The sequence below is a fragment of the Electrophorus electricus genome, chromosome 1, assembly GCF_041902795.1.
Source record: "Electrophorus electricus isolate QZ-2024a chromosome 1, ASM4190279v1, whole genome shotgun sequence".
Classification (NCBI taxonomy): domain Eukaryota; kingdom Metazoa; phylum Chordata; class Actinopteri; order Gymnotiformes; family Gymnotidae; genus Electrophorus; species Electrophorus electricus.
In genome coordinates this window covers 42,790,970-42,811,967 of record NC_137497.1, presented here as the reverse complement: position 1 = coordinate 42,811,967, position 20,998 = coordinate 42,790,970, and the positions used below count along the sequence as shown (strand labels likewise).

General features: G+C 43.4%; 1 protein-coding gene across 4 annotated transcripts; it reads left to right on the top strand.

Moving 5' to 3' along the window:
* Positions 1 to 94: 94 nt before the first annotated feature.
* zbtb47b (zinc finger and BTB domain containing 47b) lies at positions 95 to 19,748 on the top strand. 4 transcript variants are annotated; one of them, XM_027016191.3, is made up of 7 exons: positions 96 to 273; positions 4,086 to 4,183; positions 9,435 to 10,721; positions 11,678 to 11,825; positions 12,514 to 12,629; positions 13,191 to 13,335; positions 13,698 to 19,748. In XM_027016191.3, the coding sequence occupies exons 3-7, from the start codon at positions 9,516 to 9,518 to the stop codon at positions 14,096 to 14,098; spliced, it is 2,016 nt and encodes a 671-aa protein (XP_026871992.2). In that variant the 5' UTR covers positions 96 to 273; positions 4,086 to 4,183; positions 9,435 to 9,515; the 3' UTR covers positions 14,099 to 19,748. The 4 variants fall into 4 exon arrangements, with proteins under 4 accessions (XP_081577077.1, XP_026871992.2, XP_081577068.1 ...); XM_081720942.1 differs by lacking the exon at positions 4,086 to 4,183 and having other exon boundaries at positions 11,735 to 11,825; XM_027016190.3 differs by lacking the exon at positions 4,086 to 4,183.
* Positions 19,749 to 20,998: the final 1,250 nt, after the last annotated feature.

The following is a 20,998-nucleotide window of genomic DNA, read 5'->3' as shown; positions in this document are numbered from 1 at the left end:
GTGAAAAAGCAAGCTTCTATATTGTGCGATGTCCCTTTAAAACTTCTGACAAAAAGCCCATATGATCCCAGAGCTCCAATCACCAATTCCTTCTGCAAAAGCAGGCTCTGCATTTTTGTCTGTCTGAATGCTAGCACGGCGAAAAAAGACCGAGTGCAAGACAAAGCTGAAGAAAGAGCAAAATCCGACGCACAGTTTCATGGATAGCCGAAGTCCGATGCCGAAGGAGTTATTCTGGGACTCCTTCACGCCGCAAAAGCTCCGATCAACATGGTACAGTACTCAGGGCTTTTGGCTTTATTTTATGCCTATTCTTGATCTCTGCCAAATTTAAGCGACTTAGCTTGGTGGATTAAACTTGCTGTAGTTTCGTCCCAAGGTGTGCTGCACTTCGCTTTGTGTGTGATGTTACACTCAGCCGTGGATATTGCGCTGTAACGAAGTTTTCAACTTGCGCGGAGCACCGACACACTCGCAAAATTGGATGCTTTACAAGAATGCAATGGCTACAATAGCTACATTGTTGCACATAAAGAGTTAAACCCTCTCATATCAGAGTGCTTCAGCAGGGATCGGGTCGTGACTGGTGCATTTGTGTGGACATTTGGTTTGCAAGTGAAATTAAATACCCTTTTAAAAGAGCTCGGAAATATCTTCATAGGGGAAACGGGGTTTTAATAGGCTGTTGTACTGTACAGCCTTTTTGAAGAAGGAGGAAAGGACGCTTTTATGCAGATGGTAGGACTATGTCATGCTGGACAAGTGCTCGTCACCTCAGTCTTTGCTTTTGACATCATGACCTTTAATTAGCGTGTGTGTATTGGCCTATATTCAACCTAGCCTTCATCGACTCGGCTGTGGGAAAAGTTTTAATCCAGGCGATGTGATGGTTTATTTAAAAAGTTACAGCTACCTCAATGGTGGTTATCTGTGCATCAGATAATAGTATAACAAATGTACTTTTAGTATAGTGTACTGCATGTTTTATACTCTATTAATGAGGATTAGGATCACTCCTAGTTATGTGTTGCAGGTGAAAACTGTCCCTGGTCTCTGTGACAACCGTTTTCAGCTTTTCAAAAGGTGATGGGTCACAGTGAATCATTTGTAAATGTCATCTGGAGGTAGAAGCATTTGTGGTCACCGAGTTTCTTGGGATCCTGAATTTTGTATCAGTTCCAGGGTTCATAAACTAAATTATGGATTTCATTGTAATGTGTTTTTACAGCATGTTTCCTTCTAATATTACCTTGCTGTTTTTAATTGCACAGTGCAGATACGTTGTTGTACTGTACTAAGGGTCATGTATGACCATCATACGAAGGTGAAGACGGAAGGTCATCAGAGGGCCTGAGAAGGAGAGACTTTCTGGCTGCATGGTTGTTTTGGGATCCCTCATTTAAAATGCATGTGGACTTTGGTGTAGTGGTGGGGACGTCTTGCGTCCTGCACACATCTGGAGTCTTGGGGTAATATCTGGCTCATTGGTGTTGGCATGGGCCTGTCTCCTTGACCTGCGGTTGGTGGCTGACATTTCTCATAAACTGGTGCTTTTAAAAATTTAGCCTCCTGTTACTCATATTTTTTCAGGAAGCTTGTGTATTCTTACTTCCTAGGAGAGCAAACTCTCTCAGATCAGTGACTTAGTCATACAAGGCTGGGCATAAATTAAATTAAAAACCTTCTAAAAATTTCTCTACCTCTGTTAACGTTAGAACAAACTGGACGCCGGGCATGGGTTTCCCTCCATAAGCAGTTTAGCCTACCTAACTCAGCTACGCGACTCATAGAAAGCTCAGCAGTTTTGTCTTCCAGTTCCAGACCCAAGGAAAGCTGCTCAGTACAGTCCTGTCCAATCCTGACTGTGAGACTTTAGTGTCTCTCAGTGCTGAGTTGAGCAGGGCCCTTTAATCTGTGTGACAAGTCTGACCTGGGCCCTCAGCCGAGTATCTGCTTTCCATGAATAGATGCTCCTGACCAGTGCCCCAAAGATTGAGTATGCTGAGTAACTACACAGTGAAGTTGTACAAATGCCTGTACAAATGCCACTGGCACTTCCATTATTTTACATTAGTCCATGCGTGTTAGGTTTCAGGAAATCGATTTGAATAAAACTAATTGTGTACTTAAGTTGACTTTGCTGAAGAGATCTATGGTCTGGTCTGGGATTATTTTGCATAGTTGATTTAAAATGAACAAAAAAAAAAACACCATAAATATCTCGGTGTAATTAACAAAAAGGTACTTTTAAAATAAAAAATAATAATAGGTAACTATGGCAACCTATGTTTTTAAGACTTTATGCAGCCTCCTCTGGTAATGATAACCACCCTGAACTTATTTATGGAATTTGTCATCTTTAAGGTTAATGTCTAGGTTTCTTCAGAGACTCTCAAGATTCCTGATACCTTTAAGTTCATGTTTATAAACTACCCTCTTCACAGGTTTTCGACAGTCCTGTAAATGAAGGAGAAAAAAAAACATTGATTTTGAGGTGTGTGGTCTTGTTAGACGAGCCAAATGTAGCCACGTCTTAATTCCAGGGTGAGGCACCAAGGTTTTTTGGTTACGTTTCCTTGCTGCATGGTGGAATGTCTTGTTTATTGATCTTTAAAGAATACTTCTTTAGCAGTGGCAGCAGAACAGCCCAGAGCTTCCATAAGTCACCAACAGATTTTATGCTGAGCATAAGAGACTTTTCCTCATATGTATTCCTGGTGTTTGGCAACCCTTTCTAATGGCCTGTTGGTACAGAAGTGATTTTTGGATTGTTTTTTGAATTTTGTGCCTGTTACCTCATATCTTGTACTGTAGTGAAATGAAGAGGCCAAAATGTATTATGTGTACAATTTTATCAAATCATTTTCACTAAGAATGCCTTCAAAGTTGGACAAACTTCATAACCCACAAACCAGTATCACTATTATTTATAAAAGGTTATATAAAGGTTTGACGTTTAGAACCAAGACAAATGAGTCAGTCCACTAAACGAATAAGATTTTAAAAATCAGATAATCTCACATTGTTGTAGAAGTGCTCTGACAATTCCAAATCTATTCTGCCTAGACATTTTCCATTGCCTCTGGTTCCGGGTCCTGGCATTAGCTGTGATCTCCCTCTGCTCTTCACGCTGCTGTTTGTTTAGGTCGGAATCTCCACAAGGGGATGGAGTTGGCTCCGGCATGGAGCTGCTGGCGCGCGGAGCGGCCGGATGGCCGCTTACGTTTGGGTTTTATGCAACAAGGAGGTGCCAGCTCCACAAGCTCTGCTCCTGACTCAGCTCCCGCTGGTGAAGGAGCAGAGCGGGACGCCGTGACCTCAAGCGCCCGCGACTGCTCTGTCTGCTGGGAGAGCCGATTATGCAGCCCTGCAAAGAGTCATTTAAAGTTCACACGCAGATGCTCTGGGAGCGAGCGCTCTTTATGCCCCGGAGAGGGGCGTATCCCGAGACTGGACGGAGATGTTTTTAATTGTAGGCTGTGATTTTGGAGAGGTCAAGATTAGTCATTTGATAGCATTTTAGAAAGTGCCAGCTTTGCATGTCATATTTGCATGTCTTCATTTCTGTTTTCTACTGTTTTCTTTTTTTAAGTTTTAAAAAAAAAAATTAATGAGCGATGAATTACTTCGTGTGTGTGTTTTAAAAGGGCACATGCCTAATAAATTAAGAAAAACTTAAACTTAAAATCTTTATTTTCATTCAGGAATTTTATGTTCCAGGTTGTGAAAAATATTTCAAATACCTGTATTATTGCCCTGGTTACATTAACGGATAGTAACATAGTTTTCAGAGGCATACCTGAATAACTAGTGTGATTTTAGAATGAAAAAAACATTTTAAAGTGCTCACAGGTTATTAGAAAGTGGTGGCAAGTCCTATGCACTAAAGACCTCAGAGGTCCTGTAAGAGACGCTGAGATAAGAAGCCAAAGCGAATGACGAACCCTCACTGTTGCTCAGTTACGGCCTCCTTGCCCACAGGCTTCCTTAGTGTTCTCCAGCCAAGATGGTTTAGATTCAACAGTCCACACTGCCCATTTCCAAATTTTCTGATTGATTGATTTCCTGTGAATTTTATTTCCCAGTTCATGCCCTTGAGAAGTCCCCTGAGCAGTCTTTACTGGGCAGGTGGAAACTCCCCATTGTCTCATGCTGTGTTTCCTCGCTTTGCTAGAAAGGAAAGGTGAGTCACCCTGAGTTTCATTTGTCCTTGAAATAGAATGTTCATCTCCACTGTAGATCTAAAATATCCCTAGAGAAAATGGAAGCCCTCTCTGAAGGGGAACTCCATCTATGATAATGTACATTTGCAGTATATAATGGATTTACTGTTCTTAATTAGGAGCTGGTGCGGTTTTTCAGTAGACCGTGCTAGTGCAGTTTGGTGTGAACAGATTACAATTATTCGGCCACAGTTGAAATTAAACGTTTTGAGTTCTAGAATATCTTTGAATCTCAGATTATGGAATTAGTTGCATAAATATTTGGTGGGGTTTGTTTGTTTGTTTGGTTTGGTTTCCCTTTTTGCAATATTTTCATCAGAGTGGAATCCCAGGGTGCGCTTTATCAATGCTCAATGATATTTTAACCTGTGCGGGAAGCACAGAGCAGTAATATTGCATTAAGTTCTGCACATCCCTCCTGCATGAAGCCACTGCTGTCGGGGAATAGCTAAATATTTTCCTTACATTCTGCGTCATGCAACGCCAGATCAGAGGCCAGCCAAACAGACTTGGATCTAATTGGCATGTGTAACAACACGAGATTTGTTTTCTGAAGGTTTGCTTAGTGCAAGCTTTGCTGTGCTGTGTGCTGGCCGTGAGACAGCATGGAATTATTAGCTATGCTGGCCAGAAGGTAGAGTGGCGGTGTGGTATCCAAAGCCTGTCTTCGGGTGACCTCAGCACCAGCAGACGGGATACCAGCGGCTGTATTGTAGGTCTTGTTTTTGTCATTAGCATTGAACATCATCAGCAGTAGGGGGGGGGGTGTCGGTCACTGGAGCTGTTTCTGCTTGCTGCGTCTCCTCATGCACATGTGCAGTGTTTATGGCTGCTGGCGCTCACGCAGATCCACTCACAGCGTGCGCCTGCTCCTCCAGAGGAGCTAAGATTTACAGCTCTGTCCCTCTCTCTCTCTCTCTCTCTCTCTCTCTCTCTCTCTCTTTTCTTTTTATCTCCTGTACTCTCTCTGCTTTATATACACTCCCACATAAATAAAATGGCTTGTTGATTCACTGCAGCACACACACACACACACAACTGCACACCCTCAGTAAGGCTGTAAGTCATTGCTGTGTAATTTCTCTGCCACCTGGAGGGGCCTCTTTTGTTTGTGTGTGCACAGTCTGCCTCAAGGTCAGCACAGAGTGTCTACGCTGATTGGATTGGGGCGGGTGGGTTATCGAGTAAGACCACACACCTCACGTACCTCACGTACATATTCTCTCTCTGTCGCCAACTCTGTCCTGTATGAAGGTCTGGTGCTTCACCTTGGAAGAGAACTCTTCTTTTCTCAAAGGCCATTGGGTGCACGGGACCGGGGGGCTGTCTGAACCACTTCTCACTGCCCCATAGAGACTCACTCACTGTGTCGTGTGTGCACACACACACACACACACACACACACACACACACACACACACACACACACACACACACACACACTATCCCTGGGGAAATCTTCACTTGCAGCCTAGTGAGTTAATGGCATCTGCTCTTCTGAGTGTTGATTTACCGTGCAGATGGATCCTAAAACTTTTTAAAAATTCTTGTTAGCTTTAGACCTCTCATAGATGTATTTGTCAATACACTGTATTTAAAATTGAGATTAATAAATTATATATTATATGAATTATATGGTATAATTCTTCCCAGGGTCATCAAGAACCTAAAAAGCCATCTGAGCAGATTTAGGCTTGGAAGCTTGACTGAAGCCACTGTGGCTTGGGGCTGTGTCTCCTGGCAACAGGAAATTCTAATGGTGTTTGCTGCCTTATAATTTCTGTTCGGGTCCTTGTGTCCAACAGCAGAGGAAATGCCTTTAACGGCACCACCCATCATTTTCAGCCCCTGACAGGCCAGCCAGTGCTCTGCCCACCAGGCTACCTCCAAGGCAGTGAGACAGTCCAGCAGGCAGCGATGAGTGTCGTGTCCTTTTTGCTACTGCTCCCATTAGGTTGCCATGGGCCTGTGTGGTTGTCATTACTGTAGGCTGATGGCTCAACCTCAGGTTCTCCCCTCGCCTTCTGGGCGGAGGCAGAGACGGAGCAGGTAGGGGTCGTCGTGCATACGCTGCCGAGGTCCGTGCTGCTTCCTGTTTCTTTTCAGTGTTGCTGTATGGAGGCTGCATTTGAGAAATCCCCTGAGCATTCCCTGTGTTGGCGTTTGTGTTATTCCACCGTCGGTGAAAGGGTGAATTCTCGGTTTTCTCCAGTAGAGGCGTGATGCTGATTATGAGCGTTAAAGGTGTGTTGCTGTGGCATCAGCATGGAGGGTGGGGTTCTGCGCTGCGCCTCAGCTTGGTGCTGGCCCCCACGCCCTGCTGTGCCGCCGCAGGGTCTGGAGATCTGCCCTCTGACACTATGTCTGCTCCAGACCCTGGAGCTCTCAGTGGGGGAGGTGGTCCAGTGAGATCTCATTTAGCTCTCACCTGCTGTGGCATTTAGTTATTTATTCTCCCCTCCCCTACCCCACCCTCGAGCATGATGATGGCAGTATATGTGAATATCTGAAAGTCATGGTGAGAGAAGCACATGGGGGTGTGTTGCCTGTGTGTACAGCAGTGTTGAAGGACTCAAGACTCTGGCTTGGTCTCAACACCTCATGTTGATTTGTCCTGGTCTTGTCACGCTCTAGAGCCTTTAAGCCTCGGGTCTCTTCCCAAGACCAATCCATGCACAAAAACATGCAGGAATCCTGGACTTATGATTTATGTTGCTGCAATAACTGTGGTAAATGAGTTATGAGATTTTGATGAAGGTTTAATTAAAAGATGTTTTTGTTACTGCTTTTTCAAAATTATTTTTTGGCCGAGGAAGATTTAAACTAAACTCAAAATTTAATATAATGTGTTAGTGTTTCAAGACCATATTTGAACCGAGTTGTGAGAGGATGGATTTGCACACATACTAATATTCCTCTCTGTGAGAGGATGACTTTGAGAACATGGAATTCCCTAACCTTGATACTTAGAGCATCAGCAACACAAATGGTGTAGACTAAGAGGTTAAGTTTAAATTCCTCAGCAGTGTCACGCCACCCGTAAAAAATAGTTCGGGATGCCTGGTCAGGGTTCCTGCAGTGGGCAGATCATTCAGATGTTTCATGCCTCTGGTGCTTGGTCCCATGCCCCCTGCAGCTCTATGTGAGCAGACGTGTGGCGGGAGTCCTCACAGCGCGTCCACGGAAACCGCAGCTTTAACCGAGGAAACGTGTCCTCTTTACTGCAGCAACCGCACGCTACATCTGGGCGGGTTTACACCGAGACCATGTGACGAGACACTTTCACTCAGGTCAGAGTCATTCCACGAGGGGGTCTGGCTGGCACTCTGCCCGCTCTGGCGTGGAGCTTCACTGCTCGGGCCAAGGACACCCTAGCTGAGTGACTGTTCTGGTATAAGGCTCTCTCCAGGGGACCAGGGGACTGCTGCAACATGAGGTTCGCAGCGGAATATCTCCGAGCTCATCTCTGTGCAGCGACCTGGCGAAGAATGTGACAGAAAAATGACAGAATTGTGTTGTTTTCATATCATGCCTGATTAATGGATCAGGATGTATAAAAGTAAGTGCTAAGAACAATTTGAACCTGTCAAATGTGTGTAATTGCTTTTTTTTTTTTTTTTTTTTTTTTTTTTTGCACCTGTTTAGCTTTCTGTCTAGTTGGAGGGATTGAGCTAGCCTGCTCTGGGATATGAAGGAGAAAGCTGAGAGCCCCGCTGCAAGTGAAAGCCTCATCCAGGCATGTGTATTATGGCTGCTGTTTGCAACCTTGCTGTCATAAATACTGTAGGCTGAGAGAGGGCTTTGGGCCTGGTGGTTGGAGGTGAAATCTTATTGATGTCTGTGAACACAAAGTCATTCTGATAGTTGTGGGTGGGGTTGTGGCATCACACTGCTGAGTGCTGAAGGCTGGTTGGGTGGGGTGGGGTTTCACGGGGCAGAGTGCTGAAGGCTGGTTGGGTGGGGTGGGGTTTCACGGGGCAGAGTGCTGAAGGCTGGTTGGGTGGGGTGGGGTTTCACGGGGCAGAGTGCTGAATGCTGGTTGGGTGGGGTGGGGTTTCACAGGGCAGAGTGTCTTTGACCTATGAAACCTTCTTTATGACTTTAGCCATGACTTTACAAAAACCCCTGTCACAAATTGCACAGATGTATGTATATTTGATTGCATTAATTTTTTTACATAAATGAAAATTACTAATGGTTAAATGGCTAGATGTGTTTTCCATAAAACATTTTAATTGTAGAAGTTTGATTTTATCCTGTTTCTATCTAAAAGAGAATCCCATCTTTAAAGTTACATAAAACATGACAGAGCAGGTCTCCTATGCACTGAAAACTGAGCATGTTCACATGGAAGAAACAAGCATTATAAAGAGGATTTCCCCTTGACTCCAGTCACTGTACTCGTAGTAAAGGTCTGTTTAATTCATTTGTAGAACTGTTCGGAGGGTCTGCTATTTACTCTCCCTCTGCTTCCTAATTGTTTATTGGTCTCTTCCTTTTCTTCTGCCTAGTGATGTCTCCTCAGAGACAGGACGGAGAGGTGGAGGGGGACAGTTAATGGCTTGAGCATGGCTCTGAATATCAATGCACCTCTCAGACACCCTGCTCTCAGATACACACTCCTCTCTCTCTCTGTCTCTCTCCCTCTGTCTGTCTGTCTCTCTCTCTCTCCCTCTCCCTCTCTCTCTCTCTCTCTGTCTGTCTGTCTCTCTATGACTCTTTTTTTTTCCCTTCCTCTTGCACTCAGTCACCTCCTTCCTCTTTTTGGAGTTCTGAATGAGATGCCATCCAGATCGAAGCTTTGCCCTTTGTGTGGTAGAATGACCTCCGCAGGGGCACCACGTGCTCTACATGGCTCTCAACTGGCTTCCTAACTGATTAACTTTGACCTGTAGTCCTACAGTAACATGGTCAGAGTCATAATATAGGACCAGGAGTAGATCATTAAAACCTTTGGTACTGACATTAAATTGGTATTCCTGATTGCTTGCGTGCAGGGTTTCTCTAAGGGTCTCTCACTACAACTTCCTGGAATGTGCACTAATGCTATTAAATAATACAAAATAATCTTAATCCGTTGTTGTTCTCCTCCTGAAAAGATGGGGCGTTCTCCATCATATATTCTAACCCGTGGCTGTTTTGGAGATGCCGAGGTTAATCCATCTTCTCTGTTCTTTGTCTTCAATCCCTCTCTGTGTGAATGGGCTCCAGCTGATAGTGGAGAAGACCGCTGCATCGCCGCTGGCTGAGTTCTCCCTGGTGGAGGATGCATCTCTGCATTTCTCACGTTTGATGGACAGGCTGAATGAGCAGCGCCTCTCTCAGCCAGACCTGTGTGACGTGGACCTCGTGCTGGTGCGTCAGCGGAGCACCTTCCGCGCCCACAAGGGCGTGCTGGCCGCCCACAGCCCTTTCTTCCAGGCGCTGTTCGCCCGGGGCAGAGAGTTGCGCCGCGTGGACCTGGCAGTGGAGGCGCTCACCAGCCAGGGCTTGGAGCAGGTCCTTGACTTCATCTACACATCCAGGCTGCTGGTGACAGGCCGGACGGCGCGCGACGTCCTCCGAGCCGCCTCCGTGCTCCAGATGAGCGAGCTAGCCGCGTCCTGCCGCGAGCTCATAGGCAGCCAGTCACTGGGTGCCGGTGAGGGCTGCGTCCACACGGAGCGCCACGGCCCATCGTACTGCGACCTGGAGCTGGAAGAAGAGGAGCTGGCACAGATGTACGCCCGGGAGGGGGTCAGGCCCTTTTCTGTGCGCGTGGTAGACAGTGGGGAGGCAGGAAGCCTCCTGTCCGGTGCCCCGACGCACCACCCCATAACGCAGGCCAAACTCTTCTACAAGAAGGATGAGAGTGAAGGGGGGTTTGGTTTATGCAAATCGGAGGGTGGAGTCAGCTTGGAGGAGGCAGGGTCTCAAGAGAATTCCACCTCCTTTAACAGAGAACAAATCATTGTGGAGGTCAATCTTAACAACCAAACCCTGAATGTCTCCAAGGGGTCAGAGGGCAAGGCCACCACAGAGATTTCCCCTTTGCTTGCCCATTGCCACGGTGAACAGCCTGATGTGGAAGAAAACAGCAGTGATTACAACGACAGTGCTGACCAGGCAGAGAAAGACTACGAGCACAGAAAGGACGAGATGGAAAACGGCAGCGAAGAGGAAGAGGAAGACGAAGAGGAGGAGGAAGAGAGTGACCTCAGCACTGCAGATGTGGGCCAGGCCGTCGTGGAGCGGCCTCGGGCCTCGCCGAGTCAGGGACAGGAGGGCCGGCTGGGCAAGGCGGAGCACGAAGGTCTGGGCCAGAAGGTGAAGCTGGAGGAGAAGCAGCACTATCCCTGCAAGAAGTGCCCGCGCATCTTCAACAACCGCTGGTACCTGGAGAAGCACGCCAATGTCACCCACAACCGCATGCAGATCTGCAATAAGTGCGGCAAGCGCTTCCTACTGGAGAGTGAGCTGCTCCTGCACCATCAGACCAACTGTGAGAAGAACATACAGGTACACACACACACACACACACACACACACACATGTACACATTCATGAATACAGGTGTGTACACACACTGACATACAGTATCAGGTTCACTGTCAGTCTTCAGGCCTTTGGCTTGATGCTCATTATTTTTGAATAATTTAATTTTAAATCATTTTAATGATGATAACTGTTTATCTGAATCAGAATTACAATTATTAAAATATACATTAGCAAATATTGGAAATTTGTCCTAGTGTAATTAAATAACTTATAATATAACTTGCACTCAATAAACATAGAATGCAATAGTTTATCCTTGTGCAAGAATGCATATTATTGATGAAAAGCTCCTAGATAGCAATATCAGATTTTGTCGTTTAAAATGTAGCTTGTTTGACCTGTGAAACACTACACAAACATGCCTCACATGGCAAATATTCTAACGAAGTATCTTTTTGTGAAGGGGGAGTTTGGTATCACTGTGTCTTGTGTATATATATTTCGCCTCAACTCCCTTCACACACACTGCTAGCCCACCTACCATATGGCAGAAAGACATGCAGACTGTGTGTCTGTGTGTGTAAGCGACGGATGAGGCTGCTCTGTATGCATGTGCTCGTGCTAGCTGGCAGGGAACAGCTGGGCTTCACCATTAGTGCAGGACACGGTGAGTTGTCTCTTCCCCCCCCACCCAGTAGTACCGCCCCCCGCCTGCTACGCCCAGGCTGGGAGGACAGCTCCCATACACCAGCTTCACACACATGGCCACAGTAGCTGCAGGCTCCTGGGTGATGTTATGGTTAAAAATGACATGTCATATGACACGTTTGTTATAGATTACTGTGTAAATATTTGGAAGATGGGGTTACGTAGATGCAAACGAGGGCAAAGGGTGACTGACTGACCACCCCCCACTCTGATACAGTGACACACTCCACATAAGTGATTCATTATTAACTGGTAAATCTGATTCACAGTGCGTGATGTGTGGAAAGGTATTTAAGAAACTGTGGTCTTTACACGAACACAACAAGATTGTCCACGGCTACGCTGAGAAGAAGTTCTCCTGTGAGATCTGCGAGAAGAAGTTCTACACTATGGCTCATGTTCGTAAACACATGGTCGGTGAGTACTCTATGCTAGCATCTTGGCCTGAATTTAAAAAGCCCCCTCCCCTGGAATTATGACCACCAGTGTCCACCAGGGGGCAACAAAGGCCAATTAGCTCAGCAGTATTTTCACACACAATGACACAATTTGGAGCAGCCAAATCCTGTCTAGTCCAGTGTAATCCATTGAATTCCAGGATGGGCCTGAAACAGCAAGTTCCTTAGTTCCTTTTGATGTAGAGAAGGCCGATCCTCCATGAGTCCTGTGTAAGGGCACTGAGTTCAGCTAAAGGTGGAGAGCTACAGTGACCTTGTCTCAACAGCAGGGTGCAGTAGACACAGCGAAAAAACAGAGGTTGCTTTGTCTTATCGCCCACGACAGATGGGACAGAATCTTGTATCTTGAAGCACTTCCTTCCTTCATAAGTCTTTTGTGTCCAGTAATGAACACAAGTCAACACACCAGCATATATTTGTTCATAATGCCATAAATTGGAGGCAAATAAATAGTGCATTTGTTAAAAATAAAACATTTAGCTAACTTTTGACTTGGTACATAATTTTCTTTACCAAATGGCATTTCCCCTTTCCTGGTTATTTCTTTGAGCGCCTCCACAGTGAATCAGTGTGTAGTGAAAACGCAGTGCGAGAGCCATGCGAGAGCCGTGCGTGAGCCGTGCGCTGCTGTGTGTCATTGCCTGTAGCGCACACTAAGGACATGCCGTTCACCTGCGAGACCTGTGGGAAGTCCTTCAAGCGCAGCATGTCTCTGAAGGTGCACTCTCTGCAGCACTCAGGGGAAAAGCCCTTCAGGTGTGAGGTGAGTCCAGAACACACCTGCTGCTAAGCATCTGGAGACCTTTTAAGGCACATTTCACTGGATCTCTTTGCACTGTGTGTTGCGTGTTGATTTCACGCAAAAATTCTAATGCATAGAAAGTATATTATACTACTGTGTTTGTGATGAATTCCATTTTTACAGGTGGACTTTGTGGTCTTGTCAGGCTTTAGTTTCCTGTGTGACTACGAGCTGGTTGTTTTTGCAGCATATTACTGATATGTGCACACATGCTATAAAGGGTCCAAACGCCATGAGATAAAACACACGTACTAGGAATTCACCAGATGTAGTTTAGTGTTATTGACAAATGATGTAATTAATAATATGGATATGGTAACTGCTACCAGTGCAAACATTTTTACAGTCTGTAAGAGTGGTGTTGTAGGTTAAGTGTTTGAACAGACTAAACGTCTGTCTCTCGAGGACTTGAACACAACTGTTGGCTTTGAGACGGTTTATGGGTTTCTTTCTGGAATTTGTTTTGGATGTGGTGTGTGCAGTGTCCTGAGTCTTCCCCGTTTTCTTTTTTTGCCCACGCAGAACTGCAGTGAGCGTTTCCAGTACAAGTACCAGTTACGCTCCCACATGAGCATCCACATCGGCCACAAGCAGTTCATGTGTCAGTGGTGCGGCAAGGACTTCAACATGAAGCAGTACTTCGACGAGCACATGAAGACGCACACGGGTGGGTCACCACCGCAGAACCCGCTCGGCTTGCACGCGTGTCCGGCCTGACAGATGTCACTTTAAGTACAGCTTTGCACTTTATTATTCTGCAAGGTCAATGATGGGAAAACAGAAGCTAGAGTCAGGAAAATCTCCCAATTATAACAGTTCCAAACATTCTGTTTTTAGGAACGTTTTATAGTATTGCTCTTTTTCCTGCACGTTTCTCGCTAGTGTATGATGGAGGCACTTCCTTTACATTTCCAAAAAGTAAAAATGCAAATGCTGAAAAAAACCCAAACACCGAATGAAAAGGAGACAGGGAGACGCAACCATGTCTGGATGTGTGTGTTCTTTCCCTGCGCCTCCCTTCTGCTGCAGGAGAGAAGCCGTACATCTGTGAGATTTGTGGGAAGAGCTTCACAAGCAGGCCCAACATGAAGAGGCACAGGCGGACGCACACGGGCGAGAAGCCGTACCCCTGCGACGTGTGCGGACAGCGCTTCCGCTTCTCCAACATGCTGAAGGCCCACAAGGAGAAGTGCTTCCGGGTCAGTCACCTGGCAGGCAGCGAGGGCGCCCCCTTGGGGCTCGATGTGGCATCGCCCACTGCAGCAGAGCCCTTGTTGGGTGCGCAGGCCGGCCGCTCCGTTACCCCGCCTGGCGAGGAGTCTGATCCGCACCACAGCAGTCCTCCACCCATGCCTGTGATCGGAGGTCTTCGCTCTCCTCCTCTGCCTCCTCTCTTCTCCACTGGAAGGGTTAACTCAAGCAACCACTAGGGCAGGAGCATGGAGACTACTGTAGTTGCACTCCCAGTGTTCTGAACCCAAAGCTGCAGGTCATTCAACTTTGTGAATCAGAGGAGAGCGAGAGAGAGAGAGGAGAGCGAGAGAGTGTGTGTGTGTGTGTGTGTGTGTGTGTGTGTGTGTGTGTGTGTGTGTGTGTGTGTGTGTGAGTGTGTGAGTGACTAATGCTGTGTCAGCTACAGCTTAGCATTCTCTTAGAGATATTTTATATATTGTCTAGAGTAGGTCCTCATAGGTCCTCAAGAAATATGTTCTCATTCTTGGCATATATGCTTGTTTTTATGAGCTACAGGACTGGCTGCATCTTCCTGGTTAGGTTCTCAGCTGATTAGGCTTTTAAAAAGTTACAGATGGGACAGCAGAGGTTTAGGGGCATGGACTGTGGTACGCTAGTTTGTTTACTTTGACTGTATCAATAATGCATATGAAAATTACAGACAGAACATCTGGTCTTTCTGCCTATAAGTGTGTGCAGTTGCAGAAAGCCCAAAGGAGGAAACATCTGCACTGTGGCCTCGCTCATGGACTCAATTCACCACATCTGTCTATGATGGTAAAGAACCACATACATGAGCTGTGCTCCAACCACCAGAGGGCGCTGTGGGACAGAAGAGCTACCGAAGAGGGAAGACTTGACTTCTTCAGTGAGTTACAACCGCTGCGTTTCATTGTGCTGGTGATGACCAAGTCCCAGGTGTCCCTGGACTGTTTATGTATCGCACTGCAGTAACCAAATTCTGTGTGCTCATACACTTATTAGATATGATGCATTAATAGTCACTCCTGCACCTTATTTTTAACCTTAGAAATATTTGTTATATTCTCTAATGCTGTTTTTTTAATGGAGTTTGGTATGATTGGTGTGCAGCTTGGCTTGGCGCCCTGTGTACGTTTTTGAAGGGGGTTATGGAAGGGTTGGTCTGTGCTGAGCGTAGAAACGGGATCTGCTCACTGTGTGTGTGAACTGTTAATCATTCAAAAAATGCTTCCAGAGGTCAAATATTTAGCAAAAAAGCTTTCTTTTGTTCTTTCTTTGATTTGTATTTACAACTAGAAGAGCACTTTATAAATGCTGGCCTATGTACTGACTATTGATGCGACTGAAAAATCAGAACCTTGGACTTGATTTAATAATTTTTGTGTTTACTGGGGGTTTTTTTTGGCTTATGGAAAGTGCAGCAATATATTCCACAATTGACATTTTGCAATTTGTACCTGAAGGTTTTGTATCTTTTAATAATTTATGGTACATCACATTTTGAAATTGTTTAATGCATGTATTTCCATTTTCAGTCCTTTATCTGCTTACTGTGAGAGACATTTTATTTCACTGATCGCAATTATTTGATATTGATTTGATCCTAAAATAAGTCTTAAAATAATATAAAGAATATATAGATCATTGATTATTGCATATATATTAATGTACTCGTGTTGCTCCTAAAATGGAGAAACAACTAAATATGGTTTGACCTGCTTTTGAAAACAAGTGAGAGATGCCGCCCCCTTATTCAGTATTCCTGGCTTTTTGGCCTGCAGTGTACTTTTGACTGTAGTTACAATGAGATTCATCTTTGCTTTGAGAAATCATTAGGTTGACTTTCCATCCATGTTAATGACATATTCAAATGCACATCAGTAGACGTGAACATACGTGGCTGTCCAGAAGCTGGGGGAAAAAAAATCTTTCTTTGCATGCTAATACTAAACAGTAAGTGAATCAACTGTGTGTGTGGTACCACACATGACAATTTACATGTAGCAGTGTAACTGTTTTAACAGTAATCGACACCAGCAACACACACAGCAAATCTTTTTGTTTTTCTTCACTCCCTGAACCCCACTGCCTTTGCCACTTTGACATCATGAACCTTGTCTGCTGCAGTGGGTAGTTGGGTGAAGTGTTCCTCAGAACAGCAAGACGAAGACCAAAACATTCATTTAAATTCTAATTTAACTCTTTAAAAAGTGTCTCAAATCGTAAGAACAAATCCGAAATTTTAAAACACAATATAAGAAAACGAACCAATAACTATAAATATTCCTACCAAGAACCTTACTTTAACTGATCTTGGTGGACAAGCCTTCAAAGCCATATTGTCCCAAGATGACATGTTAAGTTTGAGCTTTCAGCGAAGGAGTTCAGCTTTCAATGAAGGTGATTCACAGAATCTATAGCTATAGCAACCATATCGCACCAGATCACACTTTTGCATTAGTAATAAATGGAGGAAATTTGGGGGGGTTTTTGTTACCATGGTAATCATTTTTTCTTTGGTAGCTAGTATTTGAGTCTCATACTAATAATCTGTCTACCTCTGCTTGATTTGTGATCAGAGACAACAAAACTGAGTTGTCTGCATTCAAACGTTAGTTCCCATGAACAGTGCTCCATCACACTGGTGTAATAGTCACAGAGGGAGTATCCATTTGGTTGCCAACAGTTAAAACAAAACCTACCTGCATCTACCTCTTCATGGATAGAATCAGGTAAATCAAGGAGGTGTGTGTGTGTGCGTGTGTTGGGGGGGGGGGGGGACTTTCTAAAACCAGCTTAGCAGTCAAAAAGAGACCTTATTTAGGGATGTACTAAACCTTTCAAGAATGTGTGTGAAGAAGATATGTAAGGTTTGCCTAGAAGAAGGAGATTTCTTAAAAGTTTATATAGAAAATATATCAGATTTCCTTATAGAACGTAGAGAACTTAACATATAAAGATAAGACTATAGCATATAACACAGTCTAAGATATAGATCCAGAAACAGGTATTATAAACTATTTAGCCCACATTAATATATATGGTATAGGATCTATAGTAGTGGTCTGTCTATGCCCAGACAATGGAGCTTTAATCCCAAGGCTTTTAATACCAGATTTGCGATATGAGGCGAACTTTCAGCAAAACCATTAAAAAAATATAACTATGACTTCACTCACCAGAACTAGACTGCAAAATGTGGCCTTCCAACTGCTTCACCCTTTTTGTTTTTCTCTTTGTTTTCATCGTTGAGTTTGGGAATTTGCAGTATTTTGCAGTATTCAAATCGGTGAGAAGGCCAACACTTCAGTGTATAGCTGTATGTGGACACAGCTGGATTGTAGGAATACCGTAAGTGGCCAAACAGCGCGGCATTAACATGTCTTACCATAACTACATGAAACTGACCTCACACCACTGCCATTAAAGGGCATGAACACTTGCATTTAGATTTTTCTTTGTTCTCTTCTCTTGCTAAGGTTAGTTTGCATTGTGGTTAAGTGTTGACTTTGTAATGGCGCTCTTCTACTCAATTTAGGGTTAAAGGGCCCCTTTCATGGAAAACTGAGTTTCCCTCACTTTTAAAATATTGTGAAATGAAAATATTGTTAAAGTTTTAAAGCAAACTGTTCACTCTCCCAGTCTAGAATCTAAGCCTGCTTTGAAATCACAGTTTCTCTGATGTCAGAACAGACTGACTTGCATATCAACACCTGTTGGGCCTTCAACAGTTTAGGTTTCAGGTGCGTGCTTTTAGAATGAGGCACAATACAGGTCAACCAGTCAGAACAGGGATTATTTATCTTGCATGCATGTCCATGTTTAAGTGATGGAGAGGTTGGAAAATGGCCATGTAAAAACTACTCGGTTAAAAATGTATTTTTGGAACATAACATCAAAGTTATATGAAGGAAAAATACACAGTAAAAGACAAATGCGAGATATGGGCCCTCTGCTTGGCATTATGCTAATAACTATTGGCTTTGGCTAGTAGCTACTGCTAAATAATGCTGCATGTCATACTGGCATAAAGTAAAGGATTCTTCCAGTCAGCTATATTATTAAAATGACATTAATGGATATAATGATTCATACATAAAATGATGTGTATCACGATTAAACATACTTTCACTGGTAATGTTTAATGTAAAGTTTGGCCATAAACGAGTATAAACCAATACTGAAAAGAAAATACCATAACAGCTTCACATACATTCTGAATACTGCAAAAAAAAGTTTGTATGCACTGATCTCAAAGTTATTATAGATTGGCGATTGTATGATTCTGCTGACGTCTTGGATTGTTATCTTACTTTATGTGTATTGTTTAAGTCCGCGCATATTAAATAATCCCCTAAATTTAAGTAAACATCTGGTCTCAGTGCAGTTTAGACACACCCCTGATCTATAATCTGTAAAGATGTTATTTGCTCCATACCATTTACTGTACAGGCAGTGTAACTTCTTTACATTGTACTGAGAGTCAGATGAATGAGGATGTCATGGAGGATGCAGCACCAGAGCTAGGAAGTTTTAGATAAGATTTTGCATATTTGATGAGCTCTAAAATGTTTTGTTTAAAAACAAAATGACTTATGCACCTTACATTTCACTGATATTACTCACTAACATGCAAATGGAAACATTTGTGAGATATAAATTCTTGGTTGGCTTTAAATATGGATTTACAGTGGTATATATTTTTTTGTTTGTTGAACTGAAGCAGTAACATGAACTAAGATTTAAACATTATACTATATGCTATCTTATCCTTGAAAATCAGTGAGAGTGGAACCTAGAGTTGATGGTGGCCCCATGCAGAGGGCTTTGGGCAGACAGTGCAAGCTACTGGCTCTGATGAGGGTGCAGTATCCAGTAGTATCACCCCAGATGTGTGATTCGATTATACCAACTTGCTTTCCTCAATCGTGCCAAGAAAGACAATGTGTGTGTGTGGGGGGGTATGTTAGTGTATCGGTCCCAGTTTGGTGCAAAATATACAGAGATGATTCACAATTTTATATGGAAAAGGACATTTGGAGTCTAGGGTTTTGTTCCAACCAGTGGCTCAACCAATTCAGAAGCCAAGACGAATTAGCTGAAGTGCTGGTGATGGATTGTAGTAACAGCTTAGAAACACATGGGCACTGTGGGAACCCATCTGCTAATTCATGCTGATACTGAGACGTTTTGATTACTGTTCTGATACCTTGAATATCGGCACTTTTCAGATCATGACACACAGCCTGGTGGTAGGGGGTTTTCAATCAATTACGTATGAATGAAAAAGAACTACTGCCTCATCATTGTTGCCATGCAACGAAGATGACACAGAAGCTAGGATCTCATCTTCTACATCTGTTCTTTGGTCTCTGTATCCTCTGTAAACCGTGAGCACAGCAGAGGTTAAGGGAGTTCTTGTTCCGTAGAGAGAGGTAGTAGTATACCGACCACGCCTTAAGCTCTGGGAGGAATGGACCTACCACGCTAATGTATGTGAACGTGTTAATGAGCATCTTAATGGCTGGGGTAACAAGGAGCAATTACGATGGAGGAGGACACAAACCCTTATATATCAACTCGGGGGGGGGGGGGGGGTGTATTTCTTGCAATAATGTCTTGTGCCAGACACATTTTTAATTTTAGACAGGAGCTCTACATGTTAACGTCTCTGTGGTTTTGTCCCATGTTTTTGTGAGTTTTTCATTGTGACCTGTTTCTCAGTGCACCTTATTATTTTCAGCGGAATGCCCAGATGGATCAAAGCATAAGTGGGTTATTGCTAATAACTGTATTTTCTTGGCATAAGTTTTAACGGTATTATATAATTGTTGTGTGTGTAGGGGGGACGACGACGACACAATGTGTATTTTCAAAGAATGGAGTCATTAGAATTTGTCAATGAACAAACTGTAAACAAATGTAGAGTGTGGGATCAGTACCAGTTTTGAACAGTACTAAACTTTAAGCTCATGTCGAGAGCATTGATGGGGGGTTTTCCAATTGCACAGTCCTAAAAGTGAGTCTTTTTAAAGTCGCGCCATCACGGTCAGCTCATTAAATGAGGTGATTTCAAGTTGGTCATTTTTTTGTAAGCACTTTATTTTACCTTGTTACTGATGATTTTGAAATAAGGTCTAGCTTATTAAGAAGAAAACAAAACAAATAAATAAAAAGACCAATCACATTATATTTTTTATTATTATTATTTCTGTTCTCACATTTTAAAAACATTTTCCATAAATCAAGTTGGCAAGCTAGTTTGTTGCCGATTTACCTTTGACCATTAAGCTACTTTACTTTGATGACATGATGACTAGGTGATGAGAAATGATTTGATTGTGATGACAATGGAAGGAATGGTCTGCATTTTCGTTTGCTGCTAGTGTTGTTAGCTAGAATGTTGTGACCTTCTTAAACTCCTTTATGGTCTTTTGCATTAAACTACAATCTTATTGATGAACAGTTACACAACCATTTCTATGGCCATCGAGAACGATTTAGAGTTATTTGGTTAATAAAGGAAAAATGAGTGAACAAGAAGCATAAAAAGAATTTGTACATTCAAATATGAGGAATCTGATTTGGTCTAATCAGCAATCAAGTGGGGATCCCACATACCATGTGGTTACCATGGAACCTGTTACAACCAAATCAACTGTCATTTTATTTTAAATGAAATATTTAATAGCGAATAACTTGCTTTTTGTTCATGTGTTAAAACAGTCTTGAGTGTAACTGTTCCTGCATTATTTTCTACATTTTTTTGCTATGTAAACCTACTGTCTTACTCAACCCTTCTGTACAAAGAGCACTTGTATGTAGTAGTAATTTGTTTTGTAAACACAGTACTAAAATGATAGACGCTAGTGTCTAGAGGTGCTAATATTAGACTGTATTTTGTCATTTATCATATCAGTTAATGTTTACTGTCTGTAACATAACAAAATAAAATGTTAATTTCAATAGCAAACTTAATTAAACATTATACCAAAGCCCCCTGTGTTTGACTTTTTAAATGGACACAGGTACTGATGAATTTGACCTGTGGGTGTGGGTGGGGGTGGGGTGTATTACCCATGCATGTCCCATTACACCAATGACTGCTTGGTAAT

Excerpts from the sequence above, each read along its gene's own strand:
- zbtb47b (XM_027016190.3), top strand. Across the intron at positions 10,722-11,677 it reads ACTGTGAGAAGAACATACAG|TGCGTGATGTGTGGAAAGGT; the intron begins GTACACACACAC and ends TCTGATTCACAG. Across the intron at positions 13,336-13,697 it reads GCACATGAAGACGCACACGG|GAGAGAAGCCGTACATCTGT; the intron begins GTGGGTCACCAC and ends CTTCTGCTGCAG.